Source organism: Puntigrus tetrazona, chromosome 5, assembly GCF_018831695.1.
Source record: "Puntigrus tetrazona isolate hp1 chromosome 5, ASM1883169v1, whole genome shotgun sequence".
NCBI classification, from domain to species: domain Eukaryota; kingdom Metazoa; phylum Chordata; class Actinopteri; order Cypriniformes; family Cyprinidae; genus Puntigrus; species Puntigrus tetrazona.
In genome coordinates this window covers 28,378,621-28,397,910 of record NC_056703.1, presented here as the reverse complement: position 1 = coordinate 28,397,910, position 19,290 = coordinate 28,378,621, and the positions used below count along the sequence as shown (strand labels likewise).

The 19,290-nt window shown below is 37.7% G+C and overlaps 2 protein-coding genes across 3 annotated transcripts in view; one reads left to right on the top strand and one right to left on the bottom strand.

Moving 5' to 3' along the window:
- The window catches only part of LOC122346138 (astrotactin-2-like), a 345,769-nt gene that overhangs the window by 285,259 nt on the left and 41,220 nt on the right, over positions 1 to 19,290 (top strand). The window contains 3 exon segments of the mRNA XM_043240825.1: positions 1,950 to 2,054; positions 3,360 to 3,539; positions 18,515 to 18,777. Of these exon segments, the coding sequence (XP_043096760.1) occupies positions 1,950 to 2,054; positions 3,360 to 3,539; positions 18,515 to 18,777 (548 nt within the window).
- Positions 9,186 to 17,518, bottom strand: trim32 (tripartite motif containing 32). Of its 2 annotated transcripts, none has more exons than XM_043240826.1 (3): positions 16,938 to 17,518; positions 15,248 to 15,434; positions 9,186 to 14,161 (listed from the first exon to the last, which is right to left on the bottom strand). In XM_043240826.1, the coding sequence occupies exon 3, from the start codon at positions 14,154 to 14,156 to the stop codon at positions 12,171 to 12,173; it is 1,986 nt and encodes a 661-aa protein (XP_043096761.1). In that variant the 5' UTR covers positions 14,157 to 14,161; positions 15,248 to 15,434; positions 16,938 to 17,518; the 3' UTR covers positions 9,186 to 12,170. The 2 variants fall into 2 exon arrangements, with proteins under 2 accessions (XP_043096761.1, XP_043096762.1); XM_043240827.1 differs by having other exon boundaries at positions 17,100 to 17,518.

Here is a 19,290-nt window from a genome sequence, read left to right as displayed (position 1 = left end):
ATTTATTTTAAATGCAGTTAGTTAAACTTTTTTTTTAATCTACTAAAGTAATACTAAGGCTCGTTTCTGCCACTGAATAAAAAAGAACTTTTTATCTCACAGTTCAGGCTTTTTTCTCAGAACTGAGTGATGCAAACTTGCAATTGCAAAAAAAAAAAAATCTGATTTGCATAATGTATACCTGCAGTTCTGAAAAACAAACTCACAATTGCAAGTCATTATGTCAGAATTGTGAGATACAAAGTCACAATTGTGAGATATGAAATCACAATTTTCTTTATAAAAACCTGATAATTTAGCAAATTTGATTCTGACTTCATATCTCGCAGTTATATCTCACAATTCAGACTTCATAACTTGTAATTGTAAGTTTATATCCCGCAGTTCTGAAAAGTCGCAATAACCTTTTTCCATTGTTTATTCAGTGGCGAAAACGGGCTTCCGTATAAATAGTTAGTTCCCTCAATTGAAGTTAACCTGTGTTTTACTCACCCTCGAGTCATCCTAGATATATATGATTTATTTCTTTCAGACGAATCCAGTTAAATTAAAAATCGTCCTGGCTATTCCGAGTGTTATTGCAGTGGGATGGGTGATTCTGTTTAACAGTCGAAAATCATCAAATACACTGTCAAGTACAGTTGCTCAAAAAAAGCAATAGAGGAATAGATACACTCATCGTCTCCGTCCACCGTAAAGCTCATCTTGCGCTACAGCCAGAAGAAGCCTTACGTCAGACTTGTTTGTGAAATGCGATTGGCTCTTGTATGTCTCCCGAACGATTGCGTCATTCTACGGGATGGAAGCATCATTTTGAATAAGATGTGAGCGCATTAACAGAGTAGCATCAATTTCAGCCTTGTGTTTTACTTTCTTCTTCATCTAAAGACAACATATAGCTTCAGAAGAACTTAGAATGCAACTCTACTTGTTCGTAATGTTTTTATACTGCTTATGTTCAGTTTTTGCAATAAATACGGGTGGCTACGCTTATATTTGCCTGTGCGTCTTTCATATTGTTCAGAAGCGGGTAGGTTTAGGGTAGGGGTGGGGTATAAATATAAAATATATAAAATGTATTTATTTTTTACGTACGCATGCAAATCGCTAAGACTAACATTTGAAAACAATAGACGAAAATATCCATATTTCAAATGTAATAAACATTTTTTCTCACTTCCCCTATCTTTCACACATGGAAGCTGTTCTGGCGGATGATGCAGGATATGATAGTCTCACGAGTTTGTGTACAGGAGCTTTGCTTTAGCAAAGTAAAACCAGTCTCCTATTGGCTTATATAGAATGTACTTCTAATTCATTTTGATTTGTTTCCACAACGCCAATGCCCCGCGTCATCCACGTACCACATTCAGATGAAGTCAGAGAAGAGTTTTTATTATGCATGGATTCACGACAGGAGACCTTTATTCACTACTCAGGAGCTGTGTGATGCATGTTTTATTATGGATGAGCTTGCTTTATGAGAAGTGTTTTGGACTGTTAAAGGGAAACACCTGCCCACTGCAATGATAAAGTATAGAAGTCTCAAGAAAAGTGACTTTCTTTGTTTTTTTTTGTTTTGTTTTACATTCTGCGGTACAGACATACCTTTAACAAATTAAACGTCTTTAAATTAAACTCAAAAACGCCGTCGCATATAGTCACAATATCGGAATTGGTCATAAAGACATGCAACCCAAGTGTTCTTTTTAAATTATGCTATGAATAAGAATACTTTGAAAATTTGAAGTACACTACAATCATTCAATGCAGTCATAAACACTTCTTTTTCCCAAAAAAAAGGGCTCAGTGGAGAATTTATTTTCCAGGCCAGTAAGCACCTCCTTGAGTAAGACCCTTTTTGTGTCTCATGGGATGCTGATAATGTCTGAAATGTAGCTATTAATAAAGTTGCAGAAGTGGGGCATTAATGTGTGTCTGTGTTACAGGAGACGCTGAGTTCAGTGAAGCCACAGGATACCCCATGATGCAACAGTGGAAAGTGCGGAGTAACCTGTATAGAGTGAAGCTCAGTGCCATCACCCTGTCCACAGGTACCACGAGAAACACACAAACAAACCCACGAATACTCCATGTATGCATGTTCAGCACTTTTATATTTTAAAACAAAAATGACATTTAAAGGTTTAACTTTATATGAAAGGAAAATTAACATGATTTCTAGCTTTAAAGAGGTTAATCAAAAAAAGTAATATTTGTATCTAATTAATTGATTTTCCAAAAATCTGTTATTTTAAATCAATTTGGTCCATCAGTTATAAATATTTAAGTGTAGGGAGGCAAAGTTTCCTCCAAGGGTCTACTTTTGAGAGATCAAGCATTCATGAATTCAACTTCTCATATCTACATAGTTTGGGCTAAATGGATAGAAATTCTAATTTTACACAGAAGACCTTTCGTTTTTACACATGGGTGGAATAATTAATAATTATTGTATTTGTTTACAATCCAGAGTTCATGAGGTTAAAAAAAGTAATAAATAGACACTGCAGGAAAGGAGAGAGAATATATATTTTTCGAGTATATATAAAAAAATTCATACACGTTTGGAATAACATGGAGATGAATAAATTATGCAATTGTGTGTGTGAGTGTAAACTATGACTTTAAGTCTTACTTTTGGTGAGTACAACAGAAATAAAAAGACTGTTAATTTTATAATTGACGGTTTAAAACAAACAAAACAAAACAGTAACCTAGTTCATGTCTTATCCAACTTATTTTTCAACAGGGAATTAGATTCTATGAATGTATAAGAATTTTGTTTCATTAGCTAATAATGCTATTTGCGCTACAAGGTGTATGGGTTTGTGATAAATTACTAATATACAGTAGTCACCATTTGTTGACAACTTGTATGTATATACACACACACACATACACAAAGTTTCCAATATTAGTTTTCAACAGCAAGGACTTACATTTTAAATAAGAAATATATCAAAATGCCCTGGTCATTTTTGAACGCGATGCTGCTGGTCTAATTGGATTCAATGATCTGTGGAAAGCTATGCTAAAAGTGCTATCGCCAGACCTGGAGATCAGCTGAATAGATTCCAAAACGGTTAAACTCAGACTAATTAACTTATTAATGAGCCTATTTCTTTGTGTTCCGAGTGAGCCGAGTGTTCCTTTAATGGGAAAATATTTTAGAACCTTGTCGCTAAAACAGGCAGAAGGCACTATATCACTGTCAGAGTAAATGTAGGTGCAATAAAGTCTCACTGGACTCTTAAAAGGTCTGGTGACAAGAAAAAAATATTTGATAATGATAAATCAAAGATTTTCTCAACATTAAAAATTAATTGTTTCTTTATGTGTGGTCATGCTTTGGTCAGATTTCTCAAAGGTGCTGAAATCCCTGACGGCAGACAGCACACGGGATGAGTTGCTTGCGTTCATTCAGCAGTACGGCAGTCATTACATCTCTGAGGCGCTGTATGGTTCTGAACTCACCTGCAACATCTACTTTCCCAGCAAGAAGTCCCAGCAACAGCTCTGGCTCCAGTACCAGAAAGGTAAGACTGAGGTGGGTGGTCAAGGAGAAGGGAAAGATAAGAATCCTCCAACAATATAAACAGACAAATAAAACAATTATTTATGGGGGTTTTTGTATTTGAAATGCTTCATGTCAAATATGGCACCACAGGGGTTTTGGCGATGTGAAAAATTAGACTTTTTTTTAGCTCCATCCTTAATCGAACTCACCTGCAAGTAACTTTCAAGTAAGGCTGGGTACACACTAGGTTTTTTTAATCTTATAAGATTTTCTAAATGTGAGAGCATAAGGAAAAAAATCTTCACTGAAAAGATTTCACAGTTCCGCTACTGTAACCTGTTGAATATTTACGATTCTCGAACGGGGAGCCTCTGATGTTTTTTCCAAGCAGATTCAGTCACTCTTAACACACATCACACCACATCGCAAGACAATCTTTAGAACCACCAAGACATTACGTAGGATTGGGAAGACATTGGCTTAAAATCAGCCCGATTATCTTGTGGTGTGTACCCAGCCTATTCTTGAAGATATTGATTAGCTTGTTCAGGTGTGTTTGATTAGGATTGGAGCTAAACTTGGTGGACCTTGAGAGTTGAGAACCCCAAGGCTACAGACCAATACCGTGTCTGCAGAGACAATAAATCAGGACAGTGGTCCCTACCCACTTTCATAGAGCCCCCAATCAGTGCACATTTTGTGTGTCTCCGTAATCAAAAACACCTGTTTCAGGTCATCTGTTGATTAATAGAGATTTCAAGAGCTGAAACTGGTGAGGGTTGGGGACTCCGGTAACATCTTTCTCTTGGATAGTACATTCCCGCAGGTTTCAGTTTCAAACTTCTCAAACACATGCGCATATTATTTTCAAGTAACCCTGAACTTCCTGATTAGCTGCTTCAGGTGTGTTTGATTAGGGCTGGAACTGAACGCTGCAGGAGCGGTGCCCTCCAGGAGCTGGATTAGTAATCATTGTAAAATGGGCCTAAAAATCTATTGGTCCATTATTCTTTGATTCCTCCTTTGAAATACAGTATGCAGTTCCTAGATCTTGATTCACCACAACATGGACAAGGGCACTGGCTCCATTTGCCCAATACTTCTATTCATATGAAATGTTTCCAAACTCTGTTCCTGGGGGCGCATCAACGGCACATATTTTGGATGTCTGACTGGGAAGAGTTTGAAAGTGTGTACTGTGGGTATGCCTCCAGAAACAGGATTGAGAAACACCACAATAAATCAACATGCCCTTATTTTCAGCATTTTTCTGCATTTTCTGAAGAAATGTTGAAACCCCAATCGTCTTTTTTGAATGCCAATCAGTAAAAAATACAATGCCTTCTCGATCTATGTTCAACTATTGTTTGTGTGTGGGGGTGTGGGGAAGGCTTTTGCACAGCTTTGGTTGCAAGAGACAGAACAATTTATAACAACTAAGGAGAAAGGGATTTAGAGATACTTCTCTCTAGACCAGGGGCCTCATTTATAACCGTTGCATATGCACAAAACCACATAAATGAAAAACAAAGATTTTAAGCTCTGTTTTCATGTCAACATACAGTACAAATTTACATGAAATATTCGACTCTCATTAATGGATTCGGAAAATCCCTTTATAAATCCCAGTCAGGTGCAGATTGTGCGTACGTACATCTCCACCCCGACTCCTCATAATAAACATATATGGAGCGTACAACGCCAAGTTTTACTATGCATAATCTCTTCTGCATATTATATGTATATTCCCATTCACGTGACACTATGTTTAACAATGTCAAAGGTAGTACATTAGGGAAATATAACATAAGCACTATAAATGCCATTTGTGCCGTAATTTTACTGCTAAAAATAATCCAATATCCTTGTTATGTATTAGAATAAATACGTTTGAATATTGTTTTTTTTGTAATCTTGATATATTTAATGATGATTTTAAACAGTAAAATTAATGTATGGCACAAATGTAATTTATAGTGTCTATAATTTGTACCTTTGATGATGTTAAACATAGTGTCACAGGAATGAAAATAATATGCAGATGCATAGTAAAACTGGAATTGTAAGTACCATATATGCTTATTTCTGGGAGGAGTTGGAATCTTCACCTGACTGGGATTTATAAAGAGATTTTTGCACAGGTTCTGGCGTGCACATGGTTTTATAAATCAAAACACTTTTGTGTTCACGAATGCTTTGTAAGTGTTCGATTTGATAGTCAAACATGCATACATTACTGAAATACATCTACGTAAATCGTGTGTCCAAGAATGCAGTGGAATATTCTTGTCTACTTTCTTAGGTTTGGCTAAGTATAAAACTTCTATAATGTGTATCCAGCGTTTTAAATATGTCAGGTGCTCGTCTTAAAACAACCAGCTGACAAGGAGGACCTGGTGAATCTCTGTGTTATTCTCGGTTGTTATCAGATAGGTTGTTACGCGAAAGAAAATCAAAGAGGTAGGAGAGAGACAGCTATATTTTTCAAGGGTTGCCAAAGTTACCCAAGCCTGACAGATTATGGTGATGTTACCATTATTAAAGCACGTGTTAAAGACGTGTTGAAGCAATCTCCCGTAGAACAGTGCTTCTCAAACCCAAATATACAAATTGCAGAGGCCTCATAAACCTGGTTCAAATAATTAGCTGATTAATTGACTGCAATACTGATAAAATCCAAAATGCTGGCACCTCAAGACAGACAAATTTCAAATTGTAATATAGTGGGTTTCCTCAGGATTAGATTGGGATGAACTGCAATAGATAAATTCTATCGTCCAATCCTGCTACTGAATAGTCACTGTCCTGCCGAGTTTAGCTCTAACTTTAAATAAACACACCGGAAACAACCAGTCCAGGTGTATGCCTTCGGGTACTGCATGACTTACCTCAACAAGAATTGGAACTGGCGTTTCTAGCATGGTAGGTGGGAGTGTAAACAAGGATACAGACTCTAGTGTCTCTAATGTTCCACTTAAGATCAGGGTAGCATGGTTTATCGTCACAGCCCTCACTATCTGGCCTCCATTACAAAGGAATACTAGAAACTCAGTCGGTCTTCAAGTAGCAGGCTATGGACACATCTGGGCGGTGTTTCTCTCAAACATCACAAGCCAAGTCTACGGAACTTAAATGTACAATGCTTTTGGGAAAAACAGCCCTGGACTCTTTAACTCCAGTCCTGGAGGACCAACAATTTTTCGATTTTAGTTTAGGGCTACATGACATATCACATGCGATTGCCATGCATGTCTCATCAGTAAAGCCTGTTCTGTGTTGAGTAAATCTCAATCTCCTGCATTCAAACAGAGGGGCAGTTAAATAGCGATCTGCTGCTATATGTGTATTAAATGCCGCTTCATTTGAAAGCAGGTGATGGAGATTTACTACCAATCAGAAAACAGGCTACTTGAAAGACACGCATTACAATCGCATGTGATATATTGTGCAGCCCCACTTTAGTTCCAATCCAAATTAAACACACCTATCTATAATTTGCAAGTAAAAGATTAGCTTTTTGCCTTGTTTAGAAGTGTGTAAATAAGGTTGGAACTAAGGTTTATTACTAAGGTAAGATTTACCTTATAGTTCTATTAGCTGTCATAGGGATTTAAAGACAAGAAAATGTCAGCTTTATGAGCAGTAGTCACCAAACATTATATCAGCAATTGACCGTTCGCAAAAAGCTTGAATGGCAGGCGATTTGACCAATCAGAATGCGAATATTGCGCTGCTATCCGCATAGAAATGCATGTTAAAACGGGATAAAAAAGATCAGCTTAATTGATTTTTTTTTATTTAAGTAAATCTAAAAATGTGCAGGGATCAAGTTGTGCTGTTCCTGGATGCCATGGTAACGGTAATGAGCTAACAAATTACTTTAAAGTACTTGTTTTGTGTAGCAGAAAACCTGTTATGTCCGGCCCTGTATGCATGGATTTCAGCGCGGAAGTTAAATAAGTACAATAATCTGTTAAAACGTGTGCTCGTATTATTCTGTGGACAAAATCCTTTTGCACATGTGTGCTCATCCATTTTCACAGGTTTCACGTTATATTGTTGGCTTGGAAATATGTAAATACGCACATGCCCAGTAGGCGCTGCTGCATCCCTTCTAGCCTTATCCACAAAGCAGACAGAAGACTAGATTAACTTTGGTGGACTCAAACTTCATATGGTGTGTTCCGTGATTGAAATAAAATACTTTCTGATGTTTATTCATTTTCATTTCGTGTTTTATGTAAATATGAAAAGACGATCGGTTTCATGTGTTTGAGCTGAGGCAATACAGTGATCTATCACGACACATTAAAGAGCCACAAAATGGTATTTATAGTATGGATTTCTTTAAAAAAATGATACAGTTTAGGTAGTAAGACCTAATATCAAAAGTAACCTTCTCTGTCTGTCGGTGTGCTGTCAGTTTTCTCTTTGTACTGAAATGTATTTTTTACTGCGTGAGAACACGTGTGTAGCTCGAGAACGGCATTGTTTGTCGGTCATGGCAACAGTAACTACGCAGGGTGGGTCTTTGCGAGCGGTCAATTGCTAATGTTCTGTTTTCTTCATTGGAACCAAAATAAGATGCATGACTGTAACTGTAGTCTCCAAAAAAGACAACGTACAACAAAACATAGTGCGCTTCATTCAAATGAAATGTTGCACAGAAACCATCCTAAATGTGATCTTACGGTCATCTCCCAAATATGTGTGATTCATAGAATATATTTATGCACGTACGCCTCTCTTTCGGATGTGAAATCAATAAATTGTAAACGATCTTGATCTTGTTAGCAACCGAGGCTATGTTTACCTGAAAACAATGTGGTCAAAACGTTTTTTTCTCTTGCATTTTTAAAAAGAACATCTACATATGTTTTCAAAACTGTTTCATTTCCATGAAAACTGCCAAAAAATGTATTATGCCAGGCCAGTAGTTTCAAAACCCGCATTATTCCGACAAGAAAAAGTATGTACGTCTGCTCAGACCCTGATGTGAGGTTAAGCACTTTTCCACGTCAAAGGCAATTTTTACAAATATGAGCGTTGCCGTGGATTTAAGCATATTCATATTCTAAGATCAAATCCGATTGTTTCATAAATGATGCAGTCTATTTGAAATGTACTCTATGTTTGAGGACATCTGAAACCATGTGATCACACTACACACAAACCTGGATGCAAAAGGTGACAGGTCTTTATTTAGAATTTATTATAATTCAATATAAACTGTACTGAAATAGTATAGCAAGTACAGTTAAATGATAATGCATTAAATGTTTTTTAAAAAATGTAGGTTTAATTCAAAAACTACATTTTTTTTTTAAACACTGCCTTAAAAAGGATACATCAAAAAGTGTAATTAGTGGATTCACTCGCATTTGTCACTCTTGAAACAGTATAAAATTCCTGATAAATCAATGAATAACTACACAATCAATCTCTAAATACTAACACAACTGCAAAAACATGTAAATAAACTTATGGTTTTGTAATTCTAAACTGTTATGAATTGGTATTGCATCTATGTATAGACTACATGCACAAACGTTCTGGACTCTTCTCATCTCATTAGTAATACAGGTCCAATCACGAAAATGCTAAATTGAAGTGAACTACAGTAACACGGAGACAAAAAGAAAGAAAAACAACAAAACAGACAATCTCAGATGTTGTTTTTATTGCACAAACAATACAAACACAAATTTGGGACTCATTTCACTGACACCAACATCAATGCTTGAACATGATTATGCTTGGATCTTATGAAAGAAATATGTCAATTCAGAATCTCCTGCCATTGAACCCTGACAAAAGCACAATACTTTGAGGAAAGTACTCAGTGTTTAGGTCATTTGACCTAAAGCACGATGACAATGTTAAAAGTTACTTGCGCAACAAGTCATGAACCATTGACGTTACATTATACTTTGACAACCAATAACTAAAGGAGAAAAAAAAAAAAAAATCATCCATGATAGTCTTGTATTGACGGTCATTGTGTACACAAGGACAAATATATATCTTGCATTGTGGATTGAGTTTTGTGCATTTGCTAAAAGTAAAAATAAGTATCAAAAGACATGGGCCTCATTATTCGTATTATGCTTTGTGCATCCATGATGATGATAATGCTTACTAGTCCTTCAAATAGCAATGATTCCTCTAGCGATTTTCAGTCATGCTGAGTTGGTTAGCATACCGAGTTGTTTAAGATGATTGCATACTCCTGTGCTTTCAGAAAAAAAAAAACTTTTTTCTAATCAATCAATTCGTCAATAACTAGAAAAAGCAATGTGATGGCAATATATACTGGTACAAACTTATATTACTTGTGTACACTTTATTATATATATATATATATATATATATATGGCATATTAAGTGAGAGGCATTAAAAGAAAGAGCACAATTCCTAACACAAGCCAAAAATACATTACTAAAAAAGGCCACATGGACAAACCTCTGGAGAACAGCCAAAACAAGTAGAACGAATTATCAGAAAGAGGTGAATAAAAGGTGCTTGTTACCTTATCTCCATTTTCATTGTGTCTTTACTCTTGCATTTCAAAAGGATTTGCGTGATTTAAAGTTTAGGTTTTAGGGTAAATGAAAAAAACTATTTAACCCTGCCCGCTCTGTAAAGGCATAATTCAAAGTGGTCTTTAAAAGTCCTAACATGGCCAGGCAACTCAATGGAAATAATTTTCCATATCTAATGGCCTGGCAGACAGTGCACATTACCATAATCTCTGGATCTCTTGTGCATTTGTTATAAGGCCAATGCAGGCTGTCTGCACGTGTTGTACAAATGCATTTTGTACAACTTAATAAGGCCAGAAAAGTACTTTTCACAAATGCACAGATGCAAATTAATGGCCGACTTGTGAGTTTTCACATGCAATCTTGTGTTGCAATAACAAACCTATAGTGACATTAGTTACCCTCAAACTTATGTGCCGTTTAACTTATATTCTAACATAATACGATATGATATGACACTGACGGTAGCTGAATACCTAAATAAGAAATCTGACATGAAAAACATTAGCATTAGCATCCACTATACTATCCTCTGCGAGCCAATGAGTTGAGATGTGACCATAGGTTTCTGTTTTAATCTAAGTGCGATTATTTTTATAGCCACAATCGGTTCCAGAACACATTTGAACCTACAGGCCCATATCATAACCGGAATTTTAAGACAGAGTTCAATGCTTTCTAAAGCTTTCCAAGCAGGAGAGTTGTAAGATCCAGCTCTTTGATACAAGGACACTTCAATGCAAAATATTATTTCATACATGATTTTAATAAATTGCTGAGTCATTTCTCTGCTTCCGTCCAACTATTGCATTTACTCTGGTGATACGCTAGTAAATATCTCCTGAATTTAACCCTAACTTTGGTTCCTGCAACAGAGTAATGCTATCACAGACCGGGGTACTATAAACCAATTCACAGTAAACAATTAACAATAAGAGACAACTTAACGGAGAACATTTAATGATCTCATCTGTTGTGGTAACAATTACTGAACATTTTTTTTCAAGCTTATTGTTCTTTAGTGTCACTGTATATAATATACGGAAGATTGATACTGATACATAAATCAGAAGGTTAATGACACAGGTTTTAGGTATGAAGGGGCACTTTAATATAGTAAGGGCATTATGGGATCTCATTACAACAGTTACACACGACCATTACACTCACACAAGTGTTTTGAGTCAGCACGTTTCACATTTTCAACAGCAGTCCTTCCCATTCAAGGAATATTCTGGGTTCAGTGCAAGTTAAGCTCAATCATCAGCTCTTGTGGCATTGTCCATTACCCCCAACAACAGCCATCATTACATTAAACAATGCAAAAATCTGTGTTAAAGTGAGGCATTTAGATAATGGAAGTGGATGGAGCCAATTTGTAAACGTTAAAACTTTTAGTGTTAACAAGAATGTAGTGAAATAAGATTAGCGTTAACAAGAATGTAGTGGAAAAAAACAACAACTTTCTAATAGGGTTGCCTAGAGTCTATTTCAAGGATCAGGATCCAGGAAAATCAAGTTGGTCTGCTACGCTATTTTTTTTTGCTGCACAATCTTTGTTTTACTTTAATTTTACTTAATCTGAATTGTCGCAAAGTGTGAGAAAATTTGCGCCATTTACATAATAATTACCTCACTATAACCTATATTTTTGTGTTCTTAATTTTTGAGTCGTTTTGTGACTATCAACATTATGCCACAAATGCTGTTGATTGAGCCTTACTCGTATAGAAGCAGGAATATACCTTTAATATCATATACACAGCAACTACAACAAAAGATCTTCTCAGAAACTCTTAATGCCTATACAGCAGCCCAGAAAAAAATAAAAAACATTTAAGAACTGACTTGCACACATAAAGAACAACATTGTCAGTTATTGCCATCAGTTGTGCTATATTTCAAAATCCGTTTGCCCAAACCTTCCATAATAATACCCTTAAGTCGTCATCCAGTTGCTCCATGGCAGTGGTGAATGGTTGCCAGGTTAGCTGCCGGATCCGGGCCATTGCAAGCCATGGGTCAGAAATCACTGAGAAGCAAACGCATTTGTAATTAAGCCATTTAATTAAAGTGACTAGTCTTATAAGTTTTCCACACAGCAGTCTTAACATGTAGAGGAACGTCTCCTTTGCAAGTAAGTGTAGACCTTCACACAGTGGTCCCAGCAATCTAAGACAAGCAGTTGTCCCTTTTGGGTAACAGCTACCCCTACAGGGCAGGTTAGGCCCTCCTGAATAAGAATATTATAGCCACCTTCTTTGGGAAACTGCAATATCTCCTTACGGCCGCTGTCTGTGACAATCAGGTCCCCGTTGGAGTCAACGCACATGCCGGTAATGCATCGAAAGTCTTCGGTCTCTGAAAAGAAGTGACTGAGTTGCTTTCCCAACTGGCCATCCATTCCCACAGAGCCGATTGAGAAACCCCCCTCAAGGTGGTGTTCATTGTGTCTATTCTCGATGTTTAGACCTAAGCCCTGTGTGAAGTAGACTGTACCCGAGGAGTCACAAGTTACAAATTTGGGCCTGACAGCCGAACATAGGCGGTTGTAATTCACAACTCCTACATTACGATCCACGGCCAGGCACCACAGCTTTCCCCCCTCGACATCTGACACAACAAACTGGCCCGAAGGCATGGCCGCGATTCCCCATGGCTTGATGAGCTGGTTCTTGTGACAAGCAATACAGTGGCCATCAGTGGTGTAAACCTTTACAGAGTTGTCATAGTTATCAGTGACACCGATGAGGCCCTGAGCAGTGATAGCAATGGATAGCGGGATGAGGTTGGGCAGGTCAGCACCTAGGAAGCTCAAGACAAAGTTGTCGATGCTGCTTGGGTTGCGCCGTATCTCCCTTTGGAAGCCCTTGCGGTTGAAGATCTGGATGCGGTAGTTCCCTCGGTCGGCAACGAGCACCTCACCCTGCGGCGTGACACAAATGCTTACCGGCAAGTTGAACATGCCCGGCAGATTGCCCTTGCAGCCCATCTTTTTCACAAACTGACAGAGTTGCCCACCAGAAGCTCCTGGAGAAGGTCCACCACCATCGACAGACTTAGACTTAAAGCTGCCGGGAGAAGCACAAACGGCCTCTTCCACTGCTGATTCCATGTCAATATCACGGTAAATGTCTAAAGGGGCGGCAACAGAAGTGGCAAAATCAAGTCTGTCTTCTTCCTCAGCATTGACAGTACAGGGTTTTGTGGTCAGTTGCCCAACGTCCAATGGTTTCGAGCAGTCTGTTTTAACAAATTCAGGGTCTTGTAGTTTTAGAAGAACAGGCAGATTGGTTTTTAAGTCTAACTCTTCTTCTTCATTGTTGCTCCCTTCCTCCAGTAGAGCAATATCAGTCTGCTTCATCCTCATGGTTAGATAGTCACATCTAGACACCACCTGCACCTCAGCAATATTAAGCAAGTACGTTTGTTCCTCCAGAATCTGGGCATTGAGTTTCTCTATTTCGGCCAAGGAGGTAGCAAAGGCACGACGCGAACGGCCAAGTTCCTCCTGGAGCCGCAACTCAGCCTTTGCGTATTCCTGCTGTACAGCCTTGTACTTCAGTCTGAGGGATTTTGTCACGTTGTCAATAGCTGCCTTCTTCTTCTGAATGTTTCCCATTGCTTCCCGCAAGTTAGCGAGCTTCCCGTTGATGTCCTTCCGGCGCTGTTCGGCAGCCATGCGAATTGCCTGTACGACATGACCCTGATGCTGGTGACCGTCGTTTTTACAAATATCACACAACACGATGCTGCAGTCATTGCAGTACTGCCGGGGCAGACGGTTTTTACAAGACTTGCACATGAGACCCATGGTTGAGCCACATGAACTTGCACAGTCGATGATCTTCAACACAGTGAGATTGTCAGCCAGCTGGGAAATGCTACTCATACGAGACACCTTGCTGCAGAAGGGGCAGCGCACGCCATTTATCGTGCTGGCGAGGAGTTTCTCAAGGCACTGACGACACACAGAGTGACCACATTGCAACAGTTTGGGTCGAAGCTGATCCTGGTTGTAGGTCTCCAGACAAATGGGACATTCTAGCACCTCCCGAACCAAATCTGGATCTAAAGACGTTGGTGTCGCCATGGTGCCTATAGGGGAGGAGAAAAGTCATGTCTATGTGTTTGATGAGCATTAAATTAAGTACTAAAACTAACAAAAAAATAAAAGATAAAGCAGCGCATTTGTTATTTGCCAAAATAACCTATGGCCTATGTTACAATATGTGCGAGGGGGGACATTAAAATGGACCAAGGTTTTTTTTTTTTTTTTATGCACATTATAAGCAATATCGTCAGTCGACATTTCCACTCGCATATATTGAAACATTTTGTCGATAGAGGTTTAATGCATTTCACCTAATTTGTGTTGATAAACAGATTTAAATGAGATGCAAGGTGCAACTTTAGAAATTAAAACATGTTAGTAATGTAATTATATATATATATATATATATATATATATATATATATATATATATATGAGAGCTGTAGAGAGAGAAAAGAAAGATTAATAATGCCAAATAAGATGCATGCACTCAAATTATAAACTTGCTCTCACAAAACATTTAAAGCAAATTAAAGCAACATTTTCAGTGACAATATTACTATACCCCAGAAAAGAAAACCATGGGAAAATAAAACTGCCTGATGACATGCATTAATGCTTATCCTGTGTTTAGAGGATGTCCTACCACACCTACTGATGCATTTTACCTCATGATCACACAGAGAAAAAAAGAAAGAAAGAAAAAAACTATGGCATTTTTGAACTATTTAACTTTTAATATAACTATTCCAAAAAAGAAGAAGGGAAAAAAGCAACAACAGTCTGTCTTGTTTGTTTTGGTAGCCAGATGGCTAAACACAAACTCACCATCACGTTTTCGGATCACACATTGCCATTTCTTGTATCAGTAAAATGCATGTATTACTTACAGCCCTATTAATGCAGCCCATCGTATACAGTCTGATTATATCTATATATGTATATATATATATATATATGTATATCCAATCAGCTGATTTACAGGCCCAGAGCTTCAAAACACAACGATCTGAGCCACGTCATTCTTATTTAATGCATGCACGGCATCCAAAACGAAAGCACGGCCATAAGCGTACGCTAAAAAACATTCGTGAATGTTTACTTATATCGGTCGCTACACGATTTCCTACCTTCGGTTCAACAGTAGCTTTTCCTTGATGTGACGAGGCGCGCGTCTCTCATGTCAGCGGGTGCGCGCGACACTGCGGAGGTGACGTCATAACGGCGTGTGACTCTTCGCGTTAGTCCCGCCCCCGGCGAGACGTAGTTGGCTGCGGCGGGAAGCGGCAGCGTTCCGCGTCTGTTCACCGACGTGCGCTGCAACAAATCAGACGAGCGACCGCTATTGTCATGCGTGATGCGGAAAGCTATTTCAGTGGCACGTGTTGGACAACTCAAACTGCTGCTGCTGGAAACACATGGGTGGATCCGAAATCCACGAGAACTCCCGCGAATAATCTCTGTATTATTAAAAATATAACGAACGCCACAAATTGTAACGCCACCGGAAAAATGGTTCATTGTTGATACAAATAAACTGGTTTAAAATATAAATTAATTATATTAAAAATAATCAGAGAATTATTTATATATATATATATATATATATATATATATAAACTTATATTTAGATGTCATAAAATGTCTGAATTATGTTTAATTACAATTTCCAATAGATACATAACAGAAGGGAAATTAATATATAATCATGTTCACTATTCGGTATTTAAATATAGGATGTAACCACAGTATAATAATTTACCTCTAGATGGCAGCAGATCTCTGTCTGATAGTATCCCTCAACTTTCGTAACATTAAATAGCAGTACTTATAAAATGATTCACACTAAGTGAATGATATTTTGAATGGTAATACATGGCATGCAGCTTCAACAGGAACGTTTTGCAAATTTGGAAATAAAAGGAAAAGCCTTTTTTTCTGTGTTTGCAGAAGTGTCTGAATGTTAGAACAATCAAATAGTAGTAAACTGCATTTTATAGTCGTTCATTTGATACTGATATAATGGGAACAATTTATCAATTAAATAGTAAACATTATTAAGCCTACTTTTCAGTCGCAGTCTCTGTTTATAAATACACATTTTGATTATTGAAATAACTTCTTTACAAATGTATTATTTACAAATAACTTGTAGATCCCATTTAATTACAATATTCAAATATTATTCTAATTATTATCTAATTATATACAAGTTTCAGTGCGGGGCTGCATGAGCTTATGCCCTATTAAGACGTGTTATAGCCTGCCACGAACTTTATAGAGGCCAAACACATGAAAAAGTAAAATACCTATCCATCCACCAGATGGTGTAGCCTATATGAAAACGGAAACGGTGGGAAGGATTATCCACTTTGAAAGAGAATTATATATTCCATTTCATATCTAGTTAGTTCTTTTTTGTTTGTTTGTTTGTTTCAAAATGACAGTGCATTGCTCTTGACCCCCCAAAAAAATAAAAATAAATAAATTTCACTATTTAAAAAAAACAACGAATTTAGCCTACTATCAAAATGAATACAATAGTAGGCTACGTGAAAATGTAGGTTAAATGAATACATAAATTGATAAGTAACTATGTAATATTTTATAATCATAACTTCAATATTTTGCAGTAAGCCTAATAAGCGTTATTATAAGCTAATCAATGTCATCGTTTGATCGCGCCTTTTATTTACTTCGTGTGCATCATGGGATTTGTAGTTCATTCTGTCAGTTAAGAACTGGGTATCCAAGTCTCGTCTTTTTCGAGAAGAAAAGGCAGATGGCATAGGTTTACAATAAACAATGTTTAAAACTCACACCAGCATTCAGGGGGCGAACACACATGACGAGAATCTGAACAAGCCAGATGGTTTCCCTTTGCCTGCTGGAGAAACATTTCGAAAGGCGCTGCTTCGTCTCAAAATGATTAAGCGCGCTGCAGGAAATGAATCATTTAAAAAGCATACTGTAGGCTGGTACCAATTACTCTGGCCGTGTCATTTTCTCTGTTTCGCCGTGTCCCGTACGTGCGGCGTGAACAGCGCAAACACCGACGGGTTCTGGTTGGCACCTCCCCGTGTTGTCGCAGACAAAACGGCCTCGGACTGTTTGCTTTCCCCGCGCGCCTCCTCTTCCTCCTCAAAGTGTTTGCCTGTCATGCTAAAATCCAGCACGGTGACTCATGCGATCGCCAGACACAGTGGACGGGAATGTTCGCGGAAATCGCAGAGAAACAGCCGTTATTGTTCAGAGTCGCACATCTGTTTAGCCATCACACGGACGTCTCGGCACTCAATTAATATCCTTCCTCACGTAATCGCATTGTTTTGCGTCTGCCAAGGGCTCTGTGCACGAACACTGCAAACCTACCCGCGTGCGTTCATAGCAGACACAATTCATCACCTTCTGAAACTGTTTCCTTGGATGTCTGACACGTGTAATCCTTGTAAAAAAATAAAATAAAATAAAAGTGCTACTTAATGAAATTTTTTTTTGAGACACTTAATTGCATGTTAATCATGCGATTAAATACAAAATGATTATAGGTTATGTTTATATTCAACAATATGTAATCTAAATTGTCAAGTTTTTACGGCTGCTTTTACAGCTAGGCTTTCCGAACCAACCTAAAGTTTTCCTGACAAACTGTATCTAGTTTAACGCACTAGAGTTAACATGATTTATAATAAAACATTTATTTTGACATTACAAAGTGAACTTAATAAAAGTGCACTTCATTGTTATTAAAGAACCCTTTTGTGACTGTTTAAGTAGAAATATGTGGCCTTCTTGTTGGTATACTTCTTGTGGATACAGACAATGGTAATATTCAAATGAAAACCAATAAAATAATAAAAAATAAGATGGCGTGGTCGGGTTACTTCGGGACATGTTGTCACTATATTTTAGTCGAATTACATGAAGATTTAATTTATTTATTTATTAGGTTAGCATAAATGCTTGTCGGTACATTCAGGGCTTTATCTTTCAAAGACAATATAGATAATCTTATTTTGCATAAGTACCGTTTTTGCTTGCTAAAGTATACATTTTCACATCTATTCAAGGCACAAAGAAAATATTCACAGTTTCAGAAACAAAAAGCGCAACTTCCGTTGAAATTGTTATAAAAGTCTTTCCAAACTCTTTGAAAACGACATGAATAGAAAATAGCATTTCCCAGAACTGCATTACATCTCTCTTAATCACAATTTTCGCACCCTTTTCATAAACGTATAAAGGTAACCCTCCTGCTTCAGTTCCTGTGTTGATGGGCTCGTTCCTATTAATAACTTTGCTTAGTTCTGATCCAGAACCGGGCACGACGTGAGTCACAGATCTCTGTTATAAGACTCTGTGTTCCAGTGATGTCATTCTGTCTCTCACCTTCACAGAAGTCACAGACCAGGGCGGCCGGCGGGACTTGAAAGCGGTGCCATTCATCAGCTACCTGTCGGGCCTGCTGAAGACGCAGCTGCTGTCTGATGACCTGGTGGCCGGTGTGGAGATCCGGTGCCAGGAGAAGGGCAGCTGCCCAGCTGCCTGTCACCTGTGCAGACAAGCAGGCCGTGAGACGCTCAGTCCGACGCCAGTCCTCTTGGAAGTCAGCCGCATCGTGCCCCTGTACAGCCTGGTGCAGGATAACGTTACTAAAGAGGTAAATGGGGGATGCGTTTCTTGTCTTTGACTCTTTTAAAGGAAGTTTCTCACAAGAATCCAAAAGGGTCTGTTTTGAATTGCAGTCTCTTATGAAAAAATGTTTTTACAATTTAAAAGGACAGCGTTGTATTTTATTATAATATATCGCCATGTGTTTATATGGTAAAATACAATTTATTCCTGGGATCAAGGCTGAATTTTCAGCACCATTGCTTCAGTGTCACACGATCCTTCAGAAATCATTCTAATATGCTTATTTGCTGTCAAAGAAACAACTAGAATTAGTTTGTAACCTTATAAATATCTTCACTATCACTATTGATCAAGTCCTAGCTAACTAAAAGTACTGATTTGTAGCGTATGCACTATAAAGCCGAAAAACAATGCACTGACCTGAAGGTTATATGTAAACATTATAAAATATGAAATATATTAGTGAAAATGTGTAGATGATTTCACTATAAACTAGCTATTAATTATGCATTTTGTCTCAATAAACTAAATTTTCTGC

What these genes read in the sequence shown, in the direction of transcription:
- trim32 (XM_043240826.1), bottom strand. Translation starts at nt 14,156, where the DNA reads ATGGCGACACCAACGTCTTTAGATCCAGATTTGGTTCGGGAGGTGCTA.